Below are 25,089 nucleotides of genomic sequence, written 5' to 3'. Positions count from 1 at the left end.
TTTTGTCAGTGGTAGGGCTTGAACTCTGGGCCAGGGCACTGTCCCTCAGCTCTTCAATTGAAGACAAGTGCTCTACTACTTGAGCCACAGTGCCACTTCAGGTTTTCTGGTGGTTTATTGGAGATATGATTCTCATGGACTTTCCTGCCCAGGCTGGGTGTGAACTGTGATCCTCAGATCTCAAGCCTCCTGAATAGCTAGGATTACAGGTGTGAGCCACCAGTGCCTGGTCACAGGTCCATTATCTTTCTTAGTAACACAAGAAAGGTGGATACAGTCTAAATATCAGAATACACAAACACCAAAACTATACATGAAACATTTTGAGGATATAGATATATCCCATTGCCTGCAAGTCCCAAGGCTAGTTTAGGAAAACAAAGCTTCATTTTATTGAAAATGGAGGCTAGATTCTCTAAAGAGACTCCTTTACTTACAATGAAAACCAAAATAACAGCTTTGGCCCAAACTGATTATTAAATAACCAGAATGAAATTTATAAAAATTAGATCTATTAAAATCTAAGAGTTTAAAATTACATGTAACTTGACACAGATATGAAACATTCTTGCTCTTATCACAAATCTTTTAATATAATTTCTCACCATAAATGCATAAAATGTTATACCATCCGCTCAATTCATATTGCATACTACACAACTTATAAAAATAAGCATTTATTTGAGCCTCATGTTAGAAATGTTGCTTAGTATACACCTACAAAATTCTGAAATACAATGTTATGGGTTATCCAAACATGTTCAAACTTTCATTCTACAGTCCCTACATCTCTACTTGAATCAGGAGTATATTTACTGTCTCCTAAGAGTTACACTGTCTCAGATCAGTCTTTGTATCATCTAAACTATCCTCTTCCCTCCCATTTACCTAGTCAAAGACTCAACTGAAGCTCTACATCCTTCATGAAGTTTACTATTACCTCTCCAGCCAAGAACATTCTTATCCTCTTGTGAATTTATTATAGCACTTACTACCATAATTTACTTGCCATATAACCACATGGTAACTTGACCTGTAGTATGACAAAGCTATAAAAAAGAAGCATTTTCTAGATTTAGTGTCTGGCTGAATCTTGTATCTACTTTTACTTCATGATATTTGGCACAAAAACACATAAACCTTTGCCACTGTTTCATTTGTAAAATGAAGCCAGTTATATCTCACCTCAGAAGTCTATGAAAATTAAGATTTTTTTAGAAGAAAGGATTTAAAATATTTTATGTTTTAAATATATTTTAAATATATTTACACAATATATCTATCCCAAATTCACCTTCACAGATATGTTTGTTTGAAAATTAAAATGTGCTCAAACAGAAACTCACATGGTATCCTGTAAATAAATGTAATTAGCATGTGTCAACTAAAAATAAGAAACAAGTGAAAAAAAGCATAAAAACCTTTCACACTAACTGAAGGTACACGTAATCTTCTATGTCCTCTTCTGCCTTGAGAGCTTGACAGTGAAGGAAACCTGATGGGAATGACATCCAAGCCAAGGAGTACTTGACAGTTTAGCATTGTCAGTGCCTCTGCCTGCAGTGTTCCCAGCAACAAACTTATGCTTTCTAGATAACAGAATTTTACATTCAACTTCTCATATGAGAAAAGTAATACGCAAGAACAGAGGGACTACATGATGACACAATGCTTAGTTGTACTAAGAGTTACAACTTACAGAGGTGTAGACTGGTTTCTAGCTGGGGAACAATTCAGACTCACTTCCTTTCCTTGCCATTGCCTTCTCATACACACAGGTAACCCATTGATTCCAACAGAAAACTAAAATTTTGTCTCTTAAGAGAAAGAACCTGATCCTGGATGAGTATAGATTAAGTCAACTGCACAAAAAATAAGACTGAGGATTAATAGGATTGAGGATATTGCACATACTCTAAGGTAAGAAATGCTAAACTTTGATGACACAACCTGATAATCCTACCTTAATTTCAAATATTCTGTTAAAAATGCATTTGTAAACTGGGTACCAGTGGCCAATGCCTGTAATCCTAGCTATTCAAGAGGTTGAGATCTGAGGATTATGGTTCCAAGCCAGCCCAGGCAGAAAAGTCCCAGTGAGACTCTTATCTTTAATTAGCCACTCAAAGACTAGAAGTAGAGCTCTGGCTTAATGTGGTAGAGCAGTAGCCTATGCAAACGAGTTCAGAGATAGTGCCTAATGCACTGATTTCACGCCCCATGACCAACCAAAAATAAATAAATAAATAAATAAATAAATAAGCATTTGTATCCAGGCACTAGTGGTTCATGCCTATAAAACTAATTATTCAAGAGTTTGAAAACTAAGATTTAGAGCAAAACTAGGCAGACAAATTTTCTGACTCTTATCTCCAGTTAACGAGCAAAAAGTCAGAAGTAGAGGTATGGCTCAAATGGCTGAATGCCAACTTTGAGCAGGAAAAGCCAAGGGAGAGTACAATGCTTCTGATTTCAAACTTCAGTACTAGCAAAAACAACCATGAACAACAAATTGCATTTGCTACACCACACTTCACCTACAGGATGCATAATAGCTTAGCAACAAGTGAGATGTCAAATATTAGTTATTTACCTCTGTGAACATGAAAGCAATGGATTTCAGCAGCATGCTGCTACAGCCCAGCATTGAGCAATGTATCACACAGATCACTAGTCCAAGAAAAGAACAATGCTCAAAACTGAAACATGTTTTCTTTAGAATGCACATGGATTTCACACCATCTGTATTCACCTTAAAAACTAGCACATTAGGTTTCTACACTGCAGGTAGAAGACTTAAAAGTTTACGTAAGCCAAAAGGTCCCAAAGGAAATCACAATTGGCAAGGGCATTATTAGCCATGTAAATAAAATGAGCTTTAGCACTATCAAACCCTTCAGTGATTGACCAAGACCTACTTACAGAGCTTCCAATTAGCTTTTGAGCTCTGACTCTTAAATAAGAAACAAAACCTTGGACACCAAAGCTTGGATCCGAAACCTTTCCATAAAGCCACAGGATAATTATTTTAGACTTTGTGGGCAATATATACAGTCTCTAGCAAATTCTTCTGTCTGTTTTTCCCTCGATCCTTCAAAATTAAAAGCCATTCATAGCTCTATCTAGAGCTATATAAAACTAGGCTGTGACCTAGATAACATAGACTGAAGCTTGTCCATACAGCAGCACAGTATCATATATAAAAGATGGGAGACAAAATTATGAACAAGAAAAATTAAAGACATGCAGACAGAAGAATAAAGCTTAAAAATACATAATTACATATCAATAACTATGCACATATGTTTTATAGTTTCTGTATGAGGTATTTATATTCCATAGAGTTAAGTAAAGATAAATACATCTTTGAAACAAGAACAGGATGCTACAGAAAAAGAATCGTTAGCTGAAAAAGTTAGCTCAGCAAGATTAAAAATAGTACAAAATTAGAAATGGTCCAGTGAGAAACAACATCTCAAAAGGTTTTAGGGGTGATATTTATTACCTTCCATAAGAGAGAACAAAAAGAAGATCAATCCAAGAGGTACCTCTGGTTATCAAAATGTGTGTAATAGAGAAAGCAAACAGCAGCTAGACAACAAACCAACGAATGCAAGAATATAAAGAAAAAAACTCTGAATTCTGTATTTGACCAATATAAGTATTAGGATAATAAGGCAGTTGGCAACCAACCACATGAAAGCCAGAGCATGGAGGGCTCCAGTGACTGGAAAACTCTACTGAAAAGTCAATGGAGTTAAATAAAAAGCACAAGAATTAAAATCAATGTTTTAAAAATTTTAAAGCACTAATTTATTAAAAGAAACTATAATGCTGTATAGTGCTCACAAATGATTAATATTCATTTTGGCACCAAAATGAGGACTGATATCACCAAAATCTGTACAATGTAACCTGCCAAAGCTGAAAAACAAGTATATTTAGAAATACAAAGATTTTTAAAACAAAAAAGGAACAGCCAAATTAGGGAAGTAAAATAGGAAGGAGTAGCAGTATACTAGAAAGAATCCTGGAGTTCTTTTAATATTTAAATTTTTATTACCATTATATTTTATTTTTATGCTTTCTAAATTTAAATTTTAAAATTATCTCTAAGTAGTTGTAAAAGGAGCTTCAAGTCAAGATGTCAATTTGTGAGTACAATGTACTTTATCACGTCTTCAATCATTCTCCCATACAAACTGGAAGTTTTTAATATAACACTTAGTTCTCTATGACTACATATAACGTAGATATGCATATTATTTAACAAAAAAAATGACATTTTTAGAAAATTAAATCTAAATTTTAATAGTCATCTAAATCTGTGAAAAAAAGGCTACTACATTCCGGAATGAAACAGAACCTAAGATGCATACAAATTCACATTTGTTTATGTATGTAAACTATATATATAGTTATATATAATTGTATATAATATCCATATACATTATACAATTATATAACAGGATAATTAATGTTAAGAATTAATGTAAGAATGTTAAGAATTAATGTTAAGAATCTCATACACTGAGGTATTTCCAGAGTAAAGTCCTCATAATAATCAATTAATATTTATCTACAACTAAAAGTATTTTAGTATATCTTGATCTAAGACATATAAATATGCTCAGAACAAAAGAGAGGGGTATTTAACCTATCCTGGAGAAATAAATAGGCTGATAGAAGGGCTATAATTTCCCTCCAAAAGAAAAAAACTTGATCATTTTCCAAAAATAATTCCTGGCCAAAAATTGTCATTTTCTTTCCTTTTAATAAACTTTTTCCCCATTCTAGGGAAAGAAGAAATAAAACTCTCCCTCTTTGCAGATGACATGATCTTGTATTTAAAGAATCCCATAGACTCCACTCCCAAATTACTCAAGCTGATTCAAAACTTTGGCAAAGTAGCAGGTTATAAAATTAACCCCCAAAAATCAATGGCTTTTCTATATGCCAACAATGAGAAAAGTGTGGCTGAAATTAGGAAAGCAACTCCATTTGTAATAGCCCCACAAAAAATAAAATACCTAGGAATTAACTTAACCAAAGAAGTGAAGGACCTCTATGATGAAAACTTTAAAATCTTGAAAAAGGAAATCAACACAGAACTTAAAAAATGGCAAAACCTCCCATGCTCCTGGATTGGCAAGATTAACATTGTGAAAATGGCAATACTTCCCAAGGCTATCTACAAATTCAATGCGATACCTATCAAAATTCCACCCTCATTCTTCAAGGAAATAGAGGAGGCAATCCAAAAATTCATATGGAACAACAAAAGACCCCGAATAGCAAAAACGCTCCTCAACGGAAAGAACACTGCTGGAGGAATATCAATACCAAATTTCAAACTCTACTATAAAGCCATAGTAATCAAAACAGCTTGGTATTGGCATAAGAACAGACCTCAGGACCAATGGCATAGAATTGAAAACCCAGAAATGAACCTACAGACCTATAGCCATCTAATCTTCGATAAGGAAGCTAAAACAATAGAAGGGAAGAAAGACAGCCTCTTCAGTAAATGGTGCTGGCAAAATTGGTTAACTACATGTAGAAAACTAAAGCTAGATCCTTATATATCACCCTGCACCAGAATCAACTCCAAATGGATCAAAGACCTTGAACTCAAAGCAGACACTCTGAAAACATTACAGGATGGAATAGGAGAAACCCTACGTCTCCTTGGCTCAGGGCGAAATTTTCTGAATAGAGACCCGGAAGCACAACAAATCAAAGAAAGGTTGGACAAATGGGATTGCATAAGATTGCAGAGCTTCTGCAGGGCAAATGACATAGCTGGCAAGATCAATAGAAAGCCCACGGATTGGGAGAAGATCTTTACTAGCCATACAACGGACAAGGGTCTCATATCTAAAATATACTTGGAACTCAAAAAATTAAACCACCCAACAACAAATCCTCAAAGAAACAACTGCCCAATAAATAAGTGGGCGAAAGACTTAAAGAGAAGCTTCTCTGAAGAAGAAAGAAGGATGGCCAATAGACACATGAAGAAATGTTCAACATCCCTAGCCATAAAAGAAATGCAAATCAAAACAACATTGAGATATCACCTCACTCCAGTTAGAACAGCAAAAATCAAGAACTCTAACAACAACAGATGCTGGAGGGGATGTGGACAGAAAGGAACCTTACTTCATTGTTGGTGGGAATGTAAACTTGTTCAACCACTTTGGAAAGCAGTATGGAGGTTCCTCAAAAGACTTCACATAGATCTCCCCTATGATCCAGCAATCCCACTTTTGGGCATTTACCCAAATGTTTACAAACAAGACCACACTAAAGCTACCAGCACAACTATGTTTATTGCAGCATTATTTACCATAGCTAAGATATGGAACCAACCCAGATGCCCCTCAGTAGATGAATGGATCAGGAAAATGTGGTATATATACACAATGGAATTCTATGCCTCCATCAGAAAGAATGACATTTCCCCATTTGTTAGGAAATGGAAGGAAAGGTTTGGAAAAAATTATATTAAGTGAAGTAAGCCAGGCCCAAAGAAGCATAGGTCCCATGGTTTCCCTTATTTGCAATATCTAGTATAGGTATGAGTCAAGGAAAATGAACCCTTAAATATGTATTTTAATGTTTTCGTTTCTTTCATGCATGTGTTTCTAACGCATTTATAAGATTATTTCTTTGTTGCTTTGTATGTCCCTCCCCCACAGTGTAACCCCCGCTTTCACTATATTTGATGTCAGTATAACATGTGGAGGAGATGGGGACAAACAAGTCGTTTAAGGATTCAGGTGGACCTGTTGCAACAATGAGAAGTACAAAATGTCATGTCAAAACCAGCTTTACAATGTCGGTGTAGGGGGGGAGGGGGGTATAATTGGGTGGGGGGAGGGGGGTAAAATTGGGTGGGGGGAGGGGGGAGGCGGGGAAGGGAAGTGAAGGGTAAACAAAGGAGGAGGCTGCAATGCTTGGTAAGAAATGTATGCATTATCCTGCCCATGTAATTGTAGCCCCTCTGTACAGTATGTTCTCAAATAAAATAAAATACAATTAAAAAAAAAAAAAACTTTTTCCCCATTCTATTCTCATTGCTAGTTGAACACCGAACCTACTTTATGTGCTGCTATTACTGCTGTTGTTATTATTATTTGCTGGTCATGGGGCTTAACTGTCTTTGAGCTTTATTTGTGCTTAAGACTAACATTCTACCACTTGAGTAACAGTTATACTTCTGGCTTGTTTGGTTGTTGGTTGGAGATAAGAGTCACAAGGACTTTCATGCTACAGCTGGCTTCAAAACATGATTCTCAGATCTCAGCCTCCTTAGTAGCTAGGATTACAGCATAAGCCACCAGCTCCAGGCTAAGTTATTTTTACTTTATGTTATAAAATTTCAAATGTTGAACAAAGACAAAGGTAGAGGAGGTGGCAACATTTTTTTTCCTGCCACAAGGCTGATAGTCTTAATGTTCTAATTCAATATTATCATATTTACAAGTGACCACATTCCATAGAGATGCAAATATAAAAATTCTTAAAGAAAAATAAATTAAGAATGGAGAAAATTTTATTCAGGAAAAGTATGTTAAATATGTTTACCTACAAGTTAAATATAAATTTTTGCAATGGTAAATCAACTTAATTTTTAGGTCTAAAATGGCAAATTTCTCTCAGTTCTAGGAAAACAATATACTTATCAACTTAATCATGTTGTTTTAAAAGGCTATTAGTACATTAAGAAAATATGCCTTCTATATCATAACTTCCTAAAATTATCCAAAAATATTTTATCAATGCTTTCCAATTCTATAAATAAAATTTTCTCTAATATTTTTCATGAATTTGTGATTCTTTAAAAATAGATCATATTTGGACTCAAGCAATTTTCATATAAACTGATAAAATCTAAAACTTCATATAAATGAATAAAGAAACATCAATTCTCTAGACCTATGAAATAGAATACTTTTATATATACATATATTATTGTAGAGATACTGCGCAGAGGGGTTACAGTTACATGAGCAAGGTAATGAGTCCATTTCCTATTGATCATACAATGCTTTTTTTAAAAAAACAATCTTTTATTCCAGCATTAAAAAATTACACTGGGACATGATAAAATTATATCATGTCATATTATTATATCATCAGGTCTCTAGTCATTCACACAGTGAGACCAAAGGAGGCTATTCTTAGCACACAAAGACATAATACCTATGTGTATCTGATCATATAAAGTAGTATTTATTGAAATGAACTCCAGCAAGTGGAAAGAAGTTTTTGTTGTTGTTCCTGTTTTTCTTTTCATTTTGTCATTTTTTTGTTTATCTGTCTTTGGGAGGATAAAAGGGGGCACACAAATGGTGGGACAAAGGGTAAACAAACGCAGCAGTGGTACTCATTAGACACTATGTTGAGAATGAATTATATTACTTTTGGAAGGGGATTGGAGGAAAAACTGGCAGAGAACAGGGAAGGGATGACTGTTCAAAAAGAAATGTAGTCTTAGCTGAGTGTTGGTAGGTCATATCTGTAATCTTAGCTATTCAGGAGGCTGAGATCAAAGTCAGCCAGGGCAGGAAAGTCAAGACACTCTTAATTCCAATTAATCACCAGAAAACCAGAAGTGGTGCTATGGCTCAAAGTAGTAGAGCACTAGCCTTAAGTGGAAAAAGCACAACCTTGAGTTCAAGCTGACAAAAAAAAAAAAAAAAAGTACTCTTTATCTCACTTATGTAACTGTAACCCCTCTATATCTTTCCGTATATCACCTTTATAACAGTAGAAAAAAAGACATGAAAAGAACAAAGAAACAAAAAAAGAAAAACATTATAAGATTAATTTTAGAAAAGTTTTTTTTTGCCATAATCATTTTTACCTTATTACTTTTCATTCTTTCATAAACGCAGGCAATAACACTTCATGGAATGAGTATGACTTCCTCCGAGACCCTAAATTTCACTGGCCATCATATGGTAAAGACAATTGCAGAACTGCTTCACCCTCACTTTCTTTACCCTTTGTCTTATCCAAATTGTACAATTTGACATAGGTGGAATTAGTCAGAGAGGTGGTTAGAAACTCAGAAAGTGAAATAAGAGTAGAGGTGAGAATCACATTGGGTTCAAGAGTGAGAAGGGAGATGTGACAACTTAGCACAAGTAGAAAACGGAAGTAGAAAACAAAAGATGACTCAGTTCCAGGTTTCAGGATGCTATGTTTAGTGTCACACATTCAAAAATCATTCTTATGCTTAGAAGACCTTCAAATTCTGCAGAAAATATCACTGCTGTTTAAGTGTGTCAAATATAACTAACAAAGGGAAGAAAACAAATGAGAAGGGAAATAAAGCAATTTGCTTCATCACTTTTAAGGGAACTAATTAAATTATATATGTCCAATTTGAAGACCACTTTAACTGTTCCACCAGTAACAACTGCAGATAATTTCTGAATCAATTGATGTATGTGTGACCTTCAAATTCAGAGAGCTATTGTCCTATGTAATCAATGGAGACATACGTTTGACTAATAAATAGGCACATGCAATGGAAAGATGAAGAGAAACCAGACAGAGGTCATTTCTGCTAGACTCACTTCACAGGGTGTGAAAGAAAAACCAGATATATCTAATATAAAAGATAAGTTTTTGATGTGAATCTGATATGTGACATTTAATTTCAAGTTCCTGCAAAGCCTCTCTTGGCAGAGGTTATTTTCTCACATACTAAATGTTTTCATATGTAATGTACTCAAGCATACCAACAATTCTACTTCCTTCTCCTTCCTCAACCTCTTGTAGAGTCAAAGCTGATAGAAATTGGACTGTAAACTCTTCAGCAGTCTCTATCCTCTCTGGGATGGATGAACAACAAGATAAACAATTCCCGTAGAGATGCTATTGTCTGGCACCTTTCATGAAAACATAACTTACAACTAAGACAAAAAAAATACAGTTAAAAAACCCAAACAAACAAACAAACAAACAAAAACAACCCTTAGTCGGGCGCTGGTGGCTCACGCCTGTAATCCTAGCTACTCAGGAGGCTGAAATCTGAGGATCATGGTTCAAAACCAGTCTGGGCAGGAAAGTCTGAGAGACTCTTAATGTCCAATAAACCACTAGAAAAACCAGAAGTGGCACTGTAGCTCAAGTGGTAGAGCAGTTGCAGCCCAAGCCCACAGTTCAGGACCCACGACACACACACACACACGCACGCACGCACGCACGCACGCACGCACGCACGCACGCACGCACTCACGCACGCACGCACGCACACACACGCACGCACACACACCAAGCAGTTTCATAAAGAAGGTAAGGAAATAAAAGAGCATTTGAAACTTTATAGCAAAAATTCAATGAACTCCATCATCAGTGGAGAAGAAAATCTCCCAGAAAATAAAATAAATGCAATAAGATGTAAAAAAAAATAAACAAAGATGACAATAGGAGATCCACTACATGAATAAGAATTCCAAAAAGACTGAAAATGAACAGCAAATCACTAATAGGAGTTCTAATGATTTATAATCTCTTTAAAAATCAAATATAAGGCCTAATAGTATTAACAGCACAAGATAAATAAATTTGAGATAATTATTAATGATGTTTTGAAGGATACATTGCAAAAGATAAAGCCAGCAGGCACCAAACTAGGCTGATATTCATTTCCTGTGTAGGCTTCATAAAACTGTAGTAGACTTCTGTTACTACATACACAACTGTAGCAGCCACCGTGAAATCCACCAGCCATTGGTATTCTGGAAAGTAATGCAATGCTGAAAAATAATGGTTAAAAAAAGTTCACTTAAACTTTCACAGTTTTAGTTTATAAGAATTTAACCATAATTAACTTTTAATGTGCTACATTTTATGTTAGTTTGCAACTTAAAGTTTGCAAATATAAAACTCAGTAAAGAAATTCATAGGTTAAAACCTAAAACTAACTTCAATAGCTCATAAATAACCTGAAATTACAAAAAATTATGCAAAATATTTAAATGATTTGCAAATGTGTTGGTATTTTAACCATTTTTATAAAACAATAAGCAAAAATATTCTCTTTTGAGAATCTAGCTATTATTTTAACTTCAGTAAATATAAATTGGTACAGAAAACAAAAGATTTACTTGTATGGTTCATTTCTGAGAAGTTATTAACTGATGGAGGACTGGTAATTTTGTAAGTAACTGCAAATGAAAATAATAAATAGACAGACAATGCATACCCTTTTCTTTTAAGCAAAGCTGATGAGTGTTTGCTAGTTCTACTTAAGAGCAAACTCCTTCAACACATGGTTACATTCTTCACAATTTATGTTAAAATATAAATTCTCTGGTAGTAAATAAAATTCCATCACTCTTTGTATCACTGTTTCCTCAAACTTTTTACAAAGTATAGATATTCAAGTTTATCTTCTCTATAGAATGTAGTCCAAAATACCAGAATTATTTTTTTAATTCATGGAGATAAATCACATACATAAACATCAATTCATATGTTCTCCTTGGCACTTAACAAAGTGATTTATTTTGCTTTGGAAAATATTTGGTTGTAAAGTATTACAATTGTAGCTGCAAATGCCACACATTTACAGAACAAATCATATTTTAAAAAATCATATACCCAAAGGCTTTCTAAAAATAGCCAAACAAGATAGCCAAACATGTATCATTTCTGAGTTAAAAACAGTAATATTTTTAAACAACATTTTTTGTGTGTGTGACTTTATACATTTCCTGGTTTCTTTACATACATTATGGTAATATTCTGAATGTGCTTCAAGTTATTTTAATTGCTCTACGTTTTCTGTTGTGACTGAGGAAATTTTTGAACATCAGACTGAAGGTTCATCCCAAAATGGTTGTACAAATGATTCCTCTATCAATTCCTTACCCTCACAAAGAAAAAAGTTACCCAGATTCAGCCTTTTGGATAACTTTATGGAAGGACAGTAAAATGGGTAGAAGATAAATATCTACTCAAATAAAGGCTTTTAGTTTTTATTATTAATAATTGAAGTAAGCATTCTAAATGTACACACCTGCCCATACTCTCACCAGGCTTCTTCCATGGACATCATTCATGGTAAACATTGAAAAGTTCTTATGCTCTTGATGAGCTTCTTATAATACACAGTTAATACAAATTGAGATAGACTCACAAAAGTACAAATCATATATACTCTGGACATATAGTTAGCTCATGAGTTATAATTACATTCTTCTTATATTTATAAAATCTGTATGTGCCTACACTAGACAATTAAGACTCAAATAAGGTTCAGATTAAAAAAACTTTTATCTAAACATTCATATACAGAATGCATTCACAAATGGTAACATAAATATAACTAGAATTGCTCTTAATATTCAATATTTTTGTAACTAGCTCTCAAAATTGTACAAGTGAAACCAAACAATCTACTCTATTCTAAAGCTGCATTACCTAATTTCAACTTTTTAAGGTCATTAAAATAGCCTTGTTCTTATTAACTGGCTCTATCTCAAAGTCATTAAATCTTCTTTAAATGAGTTAAAAGAAAAAATAAAAAAACTAACATAGCAGCTACCTCTACCTAATGCATAGGACTGAAGGAGTTAATACAGTTATAATAATGTCTGATACTCAGTATTTTTATATTATTTAACTAAAATAGTGATAATTTTTCTATAAATAGCTATTAGTGAAGTGGTAAAACTATACTAGAAATAAGGGAAAATATGCTTATTGTATTCATATATGTCTCTGGATATTTTCATTTAAGGACACATATAAGGACTTTGAAAAAAAATGTGATGATTAGTCAGTAGAAATGTTATGTTTTAAATGTTGCATAGAAAAAAGTGAAAAAATATTATAACATAACCAATTTCAAAAGTTTCAATGATACTACACAATAAACTTAGACTGTTGCTTATTGATATCTTTGGCCCCTTTTGTTATATATAGTTATAAATTAATACACGTAATGTTCAACTTTCAAATATTTTGATGATACTTCATATCACACTATATGTAAAATGCCAGAAGAATCTATTACAATTTTTCAAGTCTGGTCTGAGTCCAGAAAAGGTCAAATGACATATGGTGTTCTATGCATCATCGAAATAATTTTAATGTGTCACTTTCTATCCTTTGTTATCACATGACCAGGTGGTTCTCAAACGGCAAAAAATCAAAATCACTTGGAGCGCATTTATTTATTTATTTATTTATTTGTCAGTTGTGAGGCCTGAACTCTGGGCCGGGGTGCTGTCCCTCAGCTCTTCAGCTCAAGGCTAGCGCTCTACCACTGAAACCACAGTGCCACTTTTGGCTTTTTTTGCTTATGTGGTGCTGAGGAATCGAACCCAGGGCCTCATGCATGCAAGGCAAGCACTCTACTACTGAGCCACCTTCCCAGCCCTTGGAGTGCTTTTAAAATTACAAAGTCCCAGATCCTATCTCAAGTGTCACTGAATCTCAAAGAGTAGGAGTGACAAATCTTGTAAAGAACTTCTCGTGATCCTAATGTACAGTGATATGTTTGGAAAACTAGTGTTTTAAATAATAATTCCGTACATGAGATTCAAACAATTTCATATACATTTCATTTTAAACTTGAAATCAGTATAGTCATTATTGTAGAAATTGACACATGAGACAGAAGAGAGTAAATGATTTATTCTGAGATATCCAATGGATAAAGTAAATATTGAATAAGTAAAGTTTTTCAGATCCAAAATTCCTTTCTAGTACATTAGGAAAAATTACTGAAAATGTAAGTAATTCAATACAAATATACAAATACAGTTGAAAACTGCACAATGAAAGGAGTGGGACTAGTTCAAGGAGCAAAAAGTGGTTTAGAATTTGAGATTATAAAACTGTGACTTCAAGTTAAACAAAAGTATATAATAGGTTTGTATAAACTAGCCTCTTTTGAGGAATGGGGAAAATGATGCTACAGGTAAGGCAAACAGACAAATTGAATTCAAATAGTCATCTTGAGCTTCTAAGTTCTTAGATATCATATTCTACATAATAGACTTAATGATTAAAAGAAAAAGATCTAGCCACAACAGATAAATTGAAGGTATTTTCACTTCCATAATATAAAACTGAGATTGACAGAACACTTTACCAAGATTTCCCTTACCTAACGTATCCACTTCTGTAACTGACTTTGTTTCTAGATGAAGGTCAATATCCTTTGGAATAGTTAGTGGTTTATTTTCAATGTGACCATTATATTTCCTATAAAAATCAGACAAGTGACACAGAAGACAAGTTATCTACACTGCTACCCAAGTGTTTCTATCAACTAAATACAAAGGAAATTTAAAAGTTCATTTGAAAAAAAGCAGAATTTCTACTATTTCATCCTAAAGAACGTAACTCAAAAATTTAAAAAGGAGACTCCAAAATACTGATGCAAATTATTATGTTAATATATATTATCAAAAACAAGAACAAGAACAAAAGCTTGGCTGCTAGTACACCCAACCATTCTCCTGCTCTCTCTCATAGATTTAATGCAATCTAACATCTATTTCTTTAGGCATAAAATAAAGGGAATGATGACAAAATATACTGTCTCTGGAATAACATACACACACCCCCCCCCTCACACACACAGATATTTAACTACATATAAGTAAGAGTTGAAGAAATATAGTAAAATTAATATACACGAGAAAGTCAGAAACATGAAAGCCTAACATATTTGTTTCTACAAAAAACCACAGATAGAAAAACAGAAGAATTCTTCAAGTGCATCTGTATATTCTTAAATTTAGGTTTTAAAGACAAATGTAGAAAGTAATAAACCAAATTTAATTTTTAAAGATAATCAAATACACAGAGAATGATTTAAACCAAGTTTTAGTAACATTTGTTTCAATTCTGGCAAGTTTTCATTTATTCTTGAATAAATACAAACAGATAAAAATCTCAATTAAAACAACGAGGGACAAGAGAACATCACCAGTACATCTTTCTGCAATTATAAATCATGTTCGACATATAAAAATGTTATTAAATATCTACTGATTACAAGGTGTTAAAAACTCAAGTATTTACAAAATGATTATCATATTGCATTAACTAAATTCTGTAAGTGCTGAACTATGAAGGTAGAGGTAGAATGCAGAAAAAAAAATATGTACACAGAAAACTAACCCAGATTAAAATCCTGGCCCTTAAGTATGTTAATTTGGGCAATGCATTTAGCATCTCTGATCAACAACTTCTCCTTAGTAAAATGTAAGTTAAATTATTCAGGGTTGCTCTGTGTATTACACATAAATGTATGAATTAGTTTTGGAAACTATACTATTAGACAAGAATATTTTATTAAAGAACTTAATGAAAAGGAAGGCTTTTAATTAATATTCTCATGACTTTGAGGTATATTTATGAAGAGAAGAGAAAAAGAAGATGGCAGTAAAGTCAGAAAACAGTCTTTTCAAATTTCCATTGTATGTCAAGCAACCATTAATGTCTAAAGAACTTTTCAGCACCTACAAATTTGTTAGGTCAGGTTAACATAATTTTGCAATATACATGAGAAATTTGGTGACCATTATTGTCTCTAATGTTTAATAATATGTTAAAATAATACTTTCAGAGTCAAAGTGAATCCACAACTGAGGAAATGAAGGCCAATTCAGGGAGGATAATTAGTCTGAACACTTCCCAGTGAATTAAACTTAAATAAAGATAAGCAAATTTAATATGGATGAAGTTTGCTTTCCTTTTAATTTCTATTTTTTGTGGTACTTGTGTTTGAACTGAACTTCCTTGAGCTTGGTGGGCAAGTGGTTTTATAATTAAGCTCCACCTTCAACCCTGCTATTTTTTGCTGATTATTTTGTGATAGGGTTTTGTTTTCTGCCAGGGTGCATACCTGGGTACAATCTGTCCAAGTTAGGCTTTCCCACTGTAGCTAGAATAACAGGCAAGTGCCAGCACCATCCAGATTTCTGTTGAGCAGCAGGTCCGACTGCTCAGGCTGCACTGGAGTCATAATATTCTTAATTTCAGCCACCCAAGTAGATAAGATTATAGGCATGAGCTACTGATACTCAGCTAGAAATTTTCCAAGTGACTATATTAAGTGTTTCCATTTCACAAAAGCTATCATTGATAGGCAGTTCTCTATAAACTTTAATCATAGGTAAAGTATTCAAGAGCTAAGTGGTAGGGATATAACTCAGTGATAGAATTCTTGCTTAGGTCCTGGGTTCAGTCCCCAGCACTGTGAAAGTTTAAGAAATAAACAGAACCTATAAAGTTATACAGTCCACCTTTTCTCTCTCTTTATTTTTGTCGGTCGGTGGGCTTGAACTCTGAGCATGGGTGCTGTCCCTGAGCTCTTCAGCTCAAGGCAAGCACTCTACCACTTGAGCCACAGTGCCACTCCTTGTTTTCTGGTGGTTTATTGGAGGTAATAGTCTCACAGACTTTCCTGCCCGGGCTGGCTTTGAACTGTGATCCTCAGATCTCAGTCTCTTGAGTAGCTAGGATTACAGGCATGAGCCACCAGCACCCAGCTCAGTCCACTTCTTTTACTTTAAAAAATAAGGAAAGTGCAATCCAAAAGAAGTCAGTTTACCAACTAACATAATATGAACTAATTAAAAAATAAGTAGGAAGAAAAAAAAAAAGAACTCACATCAATTGACATCTTTAAATAAAGTACATGGGTTACAGTTCTCTCCTCAATCATTGTGTAATGAAATTTTCTTTAACATGATTAATCTCCTATTGTTTTCATAATTTAAACAAATATAATTAATGATTTTTAGTAAATAACCATTGTTTTGTCTATAATTTCTACTTATTAGACTACATAGGTTATAACCACAAGTATACCAACGGTTTATAGCACATTTGATGTTTCTTTAATCATTTATTTGCATAAAATAAATTATGCATAGGGGTTATGCATAAATTTATGCATAAAACATTTGTATAAATTGTTAGTCAATACTTTATAAGATCACCAATATAACTTACCTGTCTTTTTTGCTTTTCCCTTTTTGCTGCTTCCCTGCAAGAATTCTTAATTCTTCTTCTGTAGGATGTTGGTACCACCTCAAACTGAGGGAAAAATGAAAATAAATCCTTTGAGTAAAGCATAACACTAGATTATTCCTTTATTCTAAAAATATTTAATGAGTTTCCTATTTGTGAAGAAACTGGCAAGGAAATATTAGGTGAAAACTGTAATCTAAAATAGATACTACTAATGTCTTTAAAAAGGGTTTGAATTCAAATTCAGTTAACACCAAGCACTTACTAGATGCCAGGCCCTGCTACAGTAAGAGTACTGTTCATATAACCTATACTGTTATTAGAAATAAGTGAACTGATCTCTCCAGGCAATGGGATAGGAACATATTAATTCTCTACCCACTCTTCATGTGAAGAAATTGATAGTTATCCTTCAAAGAAAGTTGCTTGCTTGAATGCTCAGACATTTACAGGCATTTCCTTCCCTTCCTTGAATTTCACTGAAGAATCTGCATGAGTTTGAGTTTATAACAATTAGAGAATACTGTTTTCTTACAAACCCCTTTACTCTTGGCTATAGTGTAATAGTGTAACACTATTTGGTTAGAGTTCCGACAACTGAGTATATTCACCTCTATCACAAAATAAAAATATCCAAATGAATCAACTATCCCCTCATAATCACTAATCAGCTCAAGCAAGTACATGCTTGTCTAAATTTTGTCCAAGGCTCCTCAGAAGGTAAAACAATCAGTGAACAGCTAAGCAAGGACCTTAACCAAGATCTTATTTTTATAAAAGAAACAAAGACCTAATATTGATGGAATTCCCAATTTTTAACTCACAAGTCACAATTTTCAATGTGAAAAATCCTTGTTAAAAAATATTAGCAAACTTTTTGGCTTTTTTTAGGGGGGTCGGGGACGGGTACTATGGATAGAACCTGGAGCATTATACCTGCTAGCAAGCACTTTGCCACTGAGCTACATCCCAGCCCAGAACTTTTTTTTTTTTTTAATCTGTCCTAGGGCTTGAACTCAGAGTTTAAGGTGCTGTCCATGAGCTTTTTCCCTCAAGGCTAACGCTCTGCCACTTTGAGCCACAGCGCCACTTCCTTGGCTACTATTTTTAAAACAGTAAGAGTCGACAATTTGAGTACTGGTTATATATCTGATGTTATTAAGAAGTCACCATTTTTTTCAATAACAGGGTTTGAACTCAGGCTTCGTTTTCTTAATTCATAGAAGATAACACTACCATGTGAGCCAGGACTTCAGCCACACTATTTTAATTAAAGATAGATTCTTGTAGGTTTTTCTGCCCAAGTGGTTTTGAATCTCGATCTTCAGATCTCAGCCTTCTAAATAGCTAGTATTACAGGCATGTGCCCATCCCTTTATTGTTAAATTTTCTGACCTATGATAATGAATTGTGATAACTTTTTAAAAATTCACCTATTCTACAGATACATACTGGAATATTTATGCCTGAAGAAACAAGATAGAGTCTACTACAGAATCACTATGTTGGAGTGAGAAGAGATTAAGGGCGATACAAATGAACTAAGTCTGACCACTAGCTTGTTGAAAATAGAGAAATTCATTACATTATTCTGTGCTCATAATTTTTCACTAAAACACACAAGATCCAAATGTATATTAGGCTTACAACTTTGTGTTCCCTTAGTCTATTTCCGCAGATTCATCTTCAACTGTTTTCTATGGAAAGTAATAATAAAAAAAACTACTCTGACTAAATGACATTTATTCCTCAGAAATTCTCTCCTGATATTTTCTACATATATTCTTCTGTTTATAAAGAACTATGTTCCTATATGACAAATACTTTAACTTACCCTAAAGTTGTATCCTATGATTTACAAAGTAGACTCTCTGGTATAAGGAAGAATGTATCTGTTCATAATTCTCAGTTCCTGACACAAAATTTCAAAAGCCCCAGATTATATTAAGTGATAAAGGCAACTGTTAGACAAATGAATTTTCTTGACAGGCTACTATGTAGCTTCTGTGTGGGCACCAGAAATACAAATACATAATTTGAGAGGGCCAGGACTTTAAACCACTTAGAGAGACTAGAGATTTAAGTGTAGTCATTTCAATTCATAGATCAATGATATAAAATTAATGAAACAATATCAGATCTATGAATGAAACTCCATAAGAAATCTGGACATCAAGGCATGTGGAACTTCCTGGTTGGTTAACGCACTGATACACTCTGAAGGTGACACCTGACTCTGCAGTGAGTGAATAGGAAGCTCTGTGTTCTTTCAGAGACCTTAACCCATATGCACACTTTATAGAAAACTGAAATCATAAGTTTCTTGAGTTGGTCATTCCAGTTAATTACTGAACTTGAGGAGGTCTTAGGAACCCCTGCATTTGTAGCTAGACAGTCAGAAGTACAGGTGGCCTGGCTACCCCAACAACTTAAAGCTGATGTGTGAGTAAAGGCACACTTGTATAGGACTCTCATTTTTAACCTGTGGGATCTACACTAACTCAAGGCTGTGTCAAAACTAAATTATAGCAAACTGAGTTGACATCAGGTGAGTTAGATTAAAATGCAATTTAATCCTCCTGAAGACTTCCTGGTTTAATTGTTTCTGTATACTTTTACTGGCATATAGTAAGTGCTAAAAAAGGATCACTGAATCAAAAGAATTTGAAAATATTCAATTCTCTGTATATGTATGTCTGTATGTGTATGTATATATATATAGATAGATCTATATCTATATAGATCTAGATCTATCTATCTATCTATCTATCTATCTATCTATCTATCTATCTATCTATCTATCTATCTATCTATCTATCTATCCCAACCAAAATGTCCCTAAATTACAGTTAACGAGTAGACACTTCCTGAAATTTCTATTGAAGTCCAGAACTTTAACTTACAGTCAATTCTCGTTATTCGCGGTAGTTATGTTCTATAAAGTCGCCGCGAACACTGAACCATTGCTCCTAGGGGAAATAGAGGGTTAGGTTCCTGCAAGCCTCTAGGTCACAATATTTTCATCAAACGACCAATCAACTGATCGATGAAAGCACACAGTAATCTTGATTTATGTGTACTCCTATCTACTTTACGTCATGTATATATTGTTGATTCCTTAAATTCGAATTCATGACCAGCTGCTCATACTTTACGCCTGAGCAAAGCTTATCCAATATCTACACTGCTATGTTAATATCTATACCGCATTTTCCTGTTTTATGAATGATTCCAGCAGATTTTCATGTAAGGTAGCTCAGTCTTCTTGTACTTGGGAATACTAGACAGTACTTCCATATTAAGCATAGGGGGAATTTTGAACAGCAAAATCACTAACAAAAGTGAAAAAAGCAGAGATAAAATGGGAGAATTAAAATAAGGCAAAGGTTCCCATGAAAGACCGACTGGGAAACCATGTGTATAGATACACACAACATTTTCATGACTGTGCATTATGTCCCCATGAATGACCAGGAAAGCTCCAAGTACTGACTGAGCATGTGTACATATCATATACAGAATTTACATATAATGAGTACATAAATTCAGAACACTTCAGTAAATAACTTATTTTAAAAAAATTAAAATTAGTTGTCCACTTTTGAGAAACAATCAGTAAATAAAGTCAGCATAGCAAGATTTAAGTTATATTTAGAATGATGAAGTATTTTCAGACCTTTACATTTTCTAAAAAACCACTTACTTTAAAAATTTACTCAACATTGCTCCATTTTATTCTTTTAAGCTCATTTTGCTAAAATAGATTACGTTTATTATAGTTTTATTAGACTGATTAGCAATATGACTTTTCAAAGGTGAACCCCAAAGATGCTGAATGCTTTTAGGACTGGTATGTTTCCATTCATTCACCAGCTATTTACAGAGAGCATTCTATTTAACAGGTACTCTGCGTGACAATGGACAGTCCTGAGCCATACAGCCAAAGTCCCTGCTTTTCTGATGCTTCTACTCCAGTCAGGGTAGAATTTAACCAATTGAAAAAAAAAAAAAAAAAAAGAAACATAAATCACAAGTGTGATGTCACAGCAAGTACCAAATGGGGGCAAAGGATATAAGACATGTGAAGATAATTCCCCTGAGACATTTAACTAGCAGCCCAAAGGGTAAGAAAAGCAGGAACAGTATTCCAAAAACACAAAGAACATGAAAGAAAAAGCATACAGTACTGAAATAACTAAAAATCCAATGAGGCAGAAGCCTCAAGAAGAAATGTAACAAAGAAAATAAATATCCAAGAAGGGAACAATCATGCAATCTCAGAGATCATAGTACTGAATTTAGATTTTTAAGCTAAAATATTAGTCTCAAAGTAGGAGACATAATTTATTTTACATCTTATAATCCCTTTTTGCTGCCCTGTGATTTAAAGAAAAGCAAGAAAAAAATAGAAGATATATTTTTGGACAGCAAATCAACAATCTTTGCTGAAAGACTTAAAGTAGCAGGTAAAAACAGTAAGAAATAAAGGATATCTACATTTCTGATTTGAAGATGATACTACATTATTGACAAGGAATAAAGCAGGAAGAAACCAATTTAAAGATGTTGACCTTCAAATGTCTATTAGAGGAAGTGGGAGTGAGGCTCAATAGATAAAGAGCTAGCTATATACACAAAAGCCAGCAAGAGCATGAGACCTTGAATTCAGGCCCCAGTACTAGCACCAAAATAATAGAAATAGTAATAAATAATAATTATTATTATAATTATAAAAGTGCCTTTTGGACATCAAGTGAAAATGTTAAAAGGACAACTATGCATTAAAATCTAAACTTCAGAGATAGTTTGGGTCACTGGCTAATTGCTGTATGTAATAAAAATAAAAAAGTTGTAATAAAATCCATTTTTAGTAATAATTAAATCAAATAATGTTTTTGTTTTGTTTGTTTTGTTGGTCGTGGGGCCTGAACTCTGGGCTTGGGCGGTGTCCCTCAGCTTTTCAGCTCAAGGCTAGCACTCTACCACTTGAGCCACAGTGCCACTTCTGTTTTTTTCTGCTTATGTGGTGTTGAAGAATTGAACCCAGGGCCTCATGCATACAAGGCACACACTCTACCATGGAGCCACCTTCCCAGTCCCCATATCAAATAATTTTTAATAAAGTGATCTATACAAAGAATAAACATGATATAAAGTTGAACAGTTACTGAAAAATTGTGGATAATTCCACTTACTAATTTGGCTATAAAGAGAAACAGAGAAATAAACACACAGCAGGGAATGAAAACAAGTACTTTGACATTTTAGTGTGGAGGCAAGCAAGGTTGTTATTCTTCTTTGCTGCCATTACTTGTTGTTTTTTTTTTCTTTCTTTCTTTTTGGTCAATAATAGGGCTTGAACTCAGGGGCTAGATTGAACCCTGAGTTCATTTGCTCAAGACTAATGCTCTACCACTTTGAGCCACAGCTCCACTTCCAGTTTTCTGTGGTTAACTGGAAAGAAGTCTGATGGACTTTCCTGTCTTGGCTGACTTTGAACCAAGATCCTAATATCTAAGCTGCCTGAGTAGCTAGAATTACAGGCATGAGCCACCAGGGTCTGGCTTTGCCATTACTTTTAATGGGAGATTAGAAGAAAATAAGTGCTTGCAAACAAACAAACAAAAAAAAAAACGAACAGAAACTGAAGACATTAAGATATAAAATAAAAAAGGAGCTGAGTACCAGTAGCTCACCCGTAATGCTAGATACTGTGGAGGACCAGGGCTCAGGGCCATTCCAGGCAAAAAGTTTTTGAGATCCTATCTCAACCAAGAGCTGGGCATAGTGATGTGCACCCATTATCCTAACTTCTCAGGAGATTGAGATTGGAAGGATAGTGGTTATTGGGTACAAAAGTTAGTAAGACCCAGTTCAACATAAAAGCTGGATGTGAAGGCATATGCCTGTCCTACCAATTAAAATGGGAAATGTGAATAGGAGGATTTTAGTCTACCAGCCTGGGTAAAAAAATAAGACCCTATCTCAAAAACAAGGGCTGGCGGCATGGTTCAAATGGTATTCTGTATGACCCGCAAGTATAAAGCCCTAAGTTCAGAAACTCTACATTTTGGAGAGACGGGGGGGGGGGGGGGGGGGGGGGGGGGGGGGGGGGGGATGAAATGGGCAAATAGCAAAACCTAGGTGGAAGTTAAGAGACACTATAATCCACCCCACCACTTAAGTGTAAGATTTTGGCCCTTCTTTAACACTTCTTTAATAAACAAACATTTAAATGCATACACATTTCTAAGTAAAAATTAATTCTGGGGTTGGTTCATGTAACTACGGGTATAAAGATGACAGCAGTGGGCTCTGTTATCTGGAACTCATAATCAAGCCGAGGCATGCACACAAAAGATTTCAGGTGAGAAGATTCTAAGAAGTAGATTACAAAACCATGGCTGGCAGCATGAAGTGACCACCTATGGTAGGGATCGTGGATTCAAGGTATAAATCAGTTTGTTTGCATGATTTTTTTTTGGGTCCGGTCATGGGGCTTGAACTCTGGGCCTGGGCGCTGTCCCTCAGCTCTTCAGCTCAAGCCACAGTGCCACTTCCAGCTTTTTCTGCTTGCTTACGTGGTGCTGAGGAATCGAACCCAGGGCCTCATGCATACAAGGCAAGCACTCTACCACTGAGCCACCTTCCCAGCCCCTGCATGATTTTCTTTAACAACAGTCAGTGCCTCATATACAGTTTATACCAGGTGGTTTATATTTATTACTATTCTTTGTATTCTGGTGTCATTTTGTTTTTTATTTTGCTGCTAAATTGGTATTATACCTTAGCAAAGTGACTGCCTTCTTGCAAGTGTTGCACTATTCCTTTCTAATGTTGACTTGGAGAACAGATATTTAAGTTCACTAGATTTAGAGTCCATGCAGCAGTTAATAATGGCCATGATAAATAATACAATTAGTGGAAAAAATGTTTTACGTTGGTATGTTGAAGAGTATGAAGTATAATTGAGCATATCACCTATTAGAAGAAAATAAATAAACAAAAATTACTAGAAGGAAATACAACAAAATTTATAGTGATTTTTCTTTGTGATGAGAATATAGTCCACTAAAATGTGTTTTGTTTTTGTTGGTTTTGATGCCAGTCCTTAAAGCTTGAACTCAGAGCCTGGGTGTTGTCCTTGAGCTTTTGTGCTCAAGGCTAGCACTCTACCACTTAAGCCACAGCTTCATTTCTGGCTTTTTGGTGATTAATTTGAGATAAGAATTTCATGGGCTTTCTGGCCCAGGCTAGGTCTGCACCAAGATCCTCCTATCTCAACCCCCTGAATAGCTAAGATTACAAGAGTAAGTCACCAGCACCTGGTGCCATTTTTTTTTTTGAATCAGTTTGTCTCTTTTCCAATATTAAAGACGTGTGTGGCTTTTGAAGTTAAAAAGAAACTCACTAAAAAAAAAAAATCAATTTTATAACATTTACATTGGTTGGCAATTTATTGGCTTTTTCTCACACTTATGTTCAGTTGAAATTGTTAGTAGTACTTCAGAATAAAGTTAACTTGGTATTGTATTTCATTGAAGTTGTGAAATAGTTCTACAATGACCATTCTCATATCCACTCTTTAATACAAAAGTATGTTGGAGAGAATATGGAATGAACTTAGATTTTATTTTACAAATTTATGAAGCAACATCATGTACAGCAAAGAATTTCAAAATTTTTAAGAAATAAAACTTTTAGGAGTATGAAATGAGAAAGTGAACAAATACCAAAAAACAAAGTATTGACAGAGAAAGCTAAAAAAGTTTTAAAACACAATCATATAGAACTCTACTTCAGAGTACACAACATAGGCTCATTTATTAAATATGTGTTTCTTAGCCTCAATATTTATATTAAAATCTGATCTCCAATGTGATACTATTTGAAAGATAGGCATTTACAAGTTGTAAAGGTGAGATCCATAAATGGGATTTTAAAATGAAGGAAGCAAGCTGACTACCATATGAAGATACAAGAAGTTGGGAAAAACTGAAAAGGAGTTCTCAACATAACTGGATCCTGTTTTCAGACTTCTAGGCTCCAAAACTATGAAAAACAAACTTTCAC

General features: G+C 34.3%; 1 protein-coding gene across 4 annotated transcripts in view; it reads right to left on the bottom strand.

Annotated features, from left to right (window-relative positions):
* Tmem161b (transmembrane protein 161B) overlaps positions 1–25,089 on the bottom strand; it is a 63,996-nt gene that overhangs the window by 16,724 nt on the left and 22,183 nt on the right. For 3 of the 4 annotated variants that reach the window (XM_070031134.1, XM_070031135.1, XM_070031137.1), the window contains 3 exons: positions 16,999–17,082; positions 14,138–14,235; positions 10,619–10,775 (listed from right to left, as the gene is read on the bottom strand). In XM_070031134.1, the coding sequence (XP_069887235.1) occupies positions 10,619–10,775; positions 14,138–14,235; positions 16,999–17,082 (339 nt within the window). Of the gene's footprint in view, positions 1–10,618; positions 10,776–14,137; positions 14,236–16,998; positions 17,083–25,089 lie in introns of those variants that run through there. The other variant, XM_070031136.1, reaches the window with a different exon arrangement.

The sequence above is a fragment of the Dipodomys merriami genome, unplaced genomic scaffold (assembly GCF_024711535.1).
Source record: "Dipodomys merriami isolate MVZ:Mamm:240054 unplaced genomic scaffold, mDipMer1.0.p SCAF_20, whole genome shotgun sequence".
NCBI lineage: Eukaryota > Metazoa > Chordata > Mammalia > Rodentia > Heteromyidae > Dipodomys > Dipodomys merriami.
The sequence above is the reverse complement of the archived record's forward strand: the minus strand, read 5'-3'. Positions and strand labels throughout refer to the sequence as shown.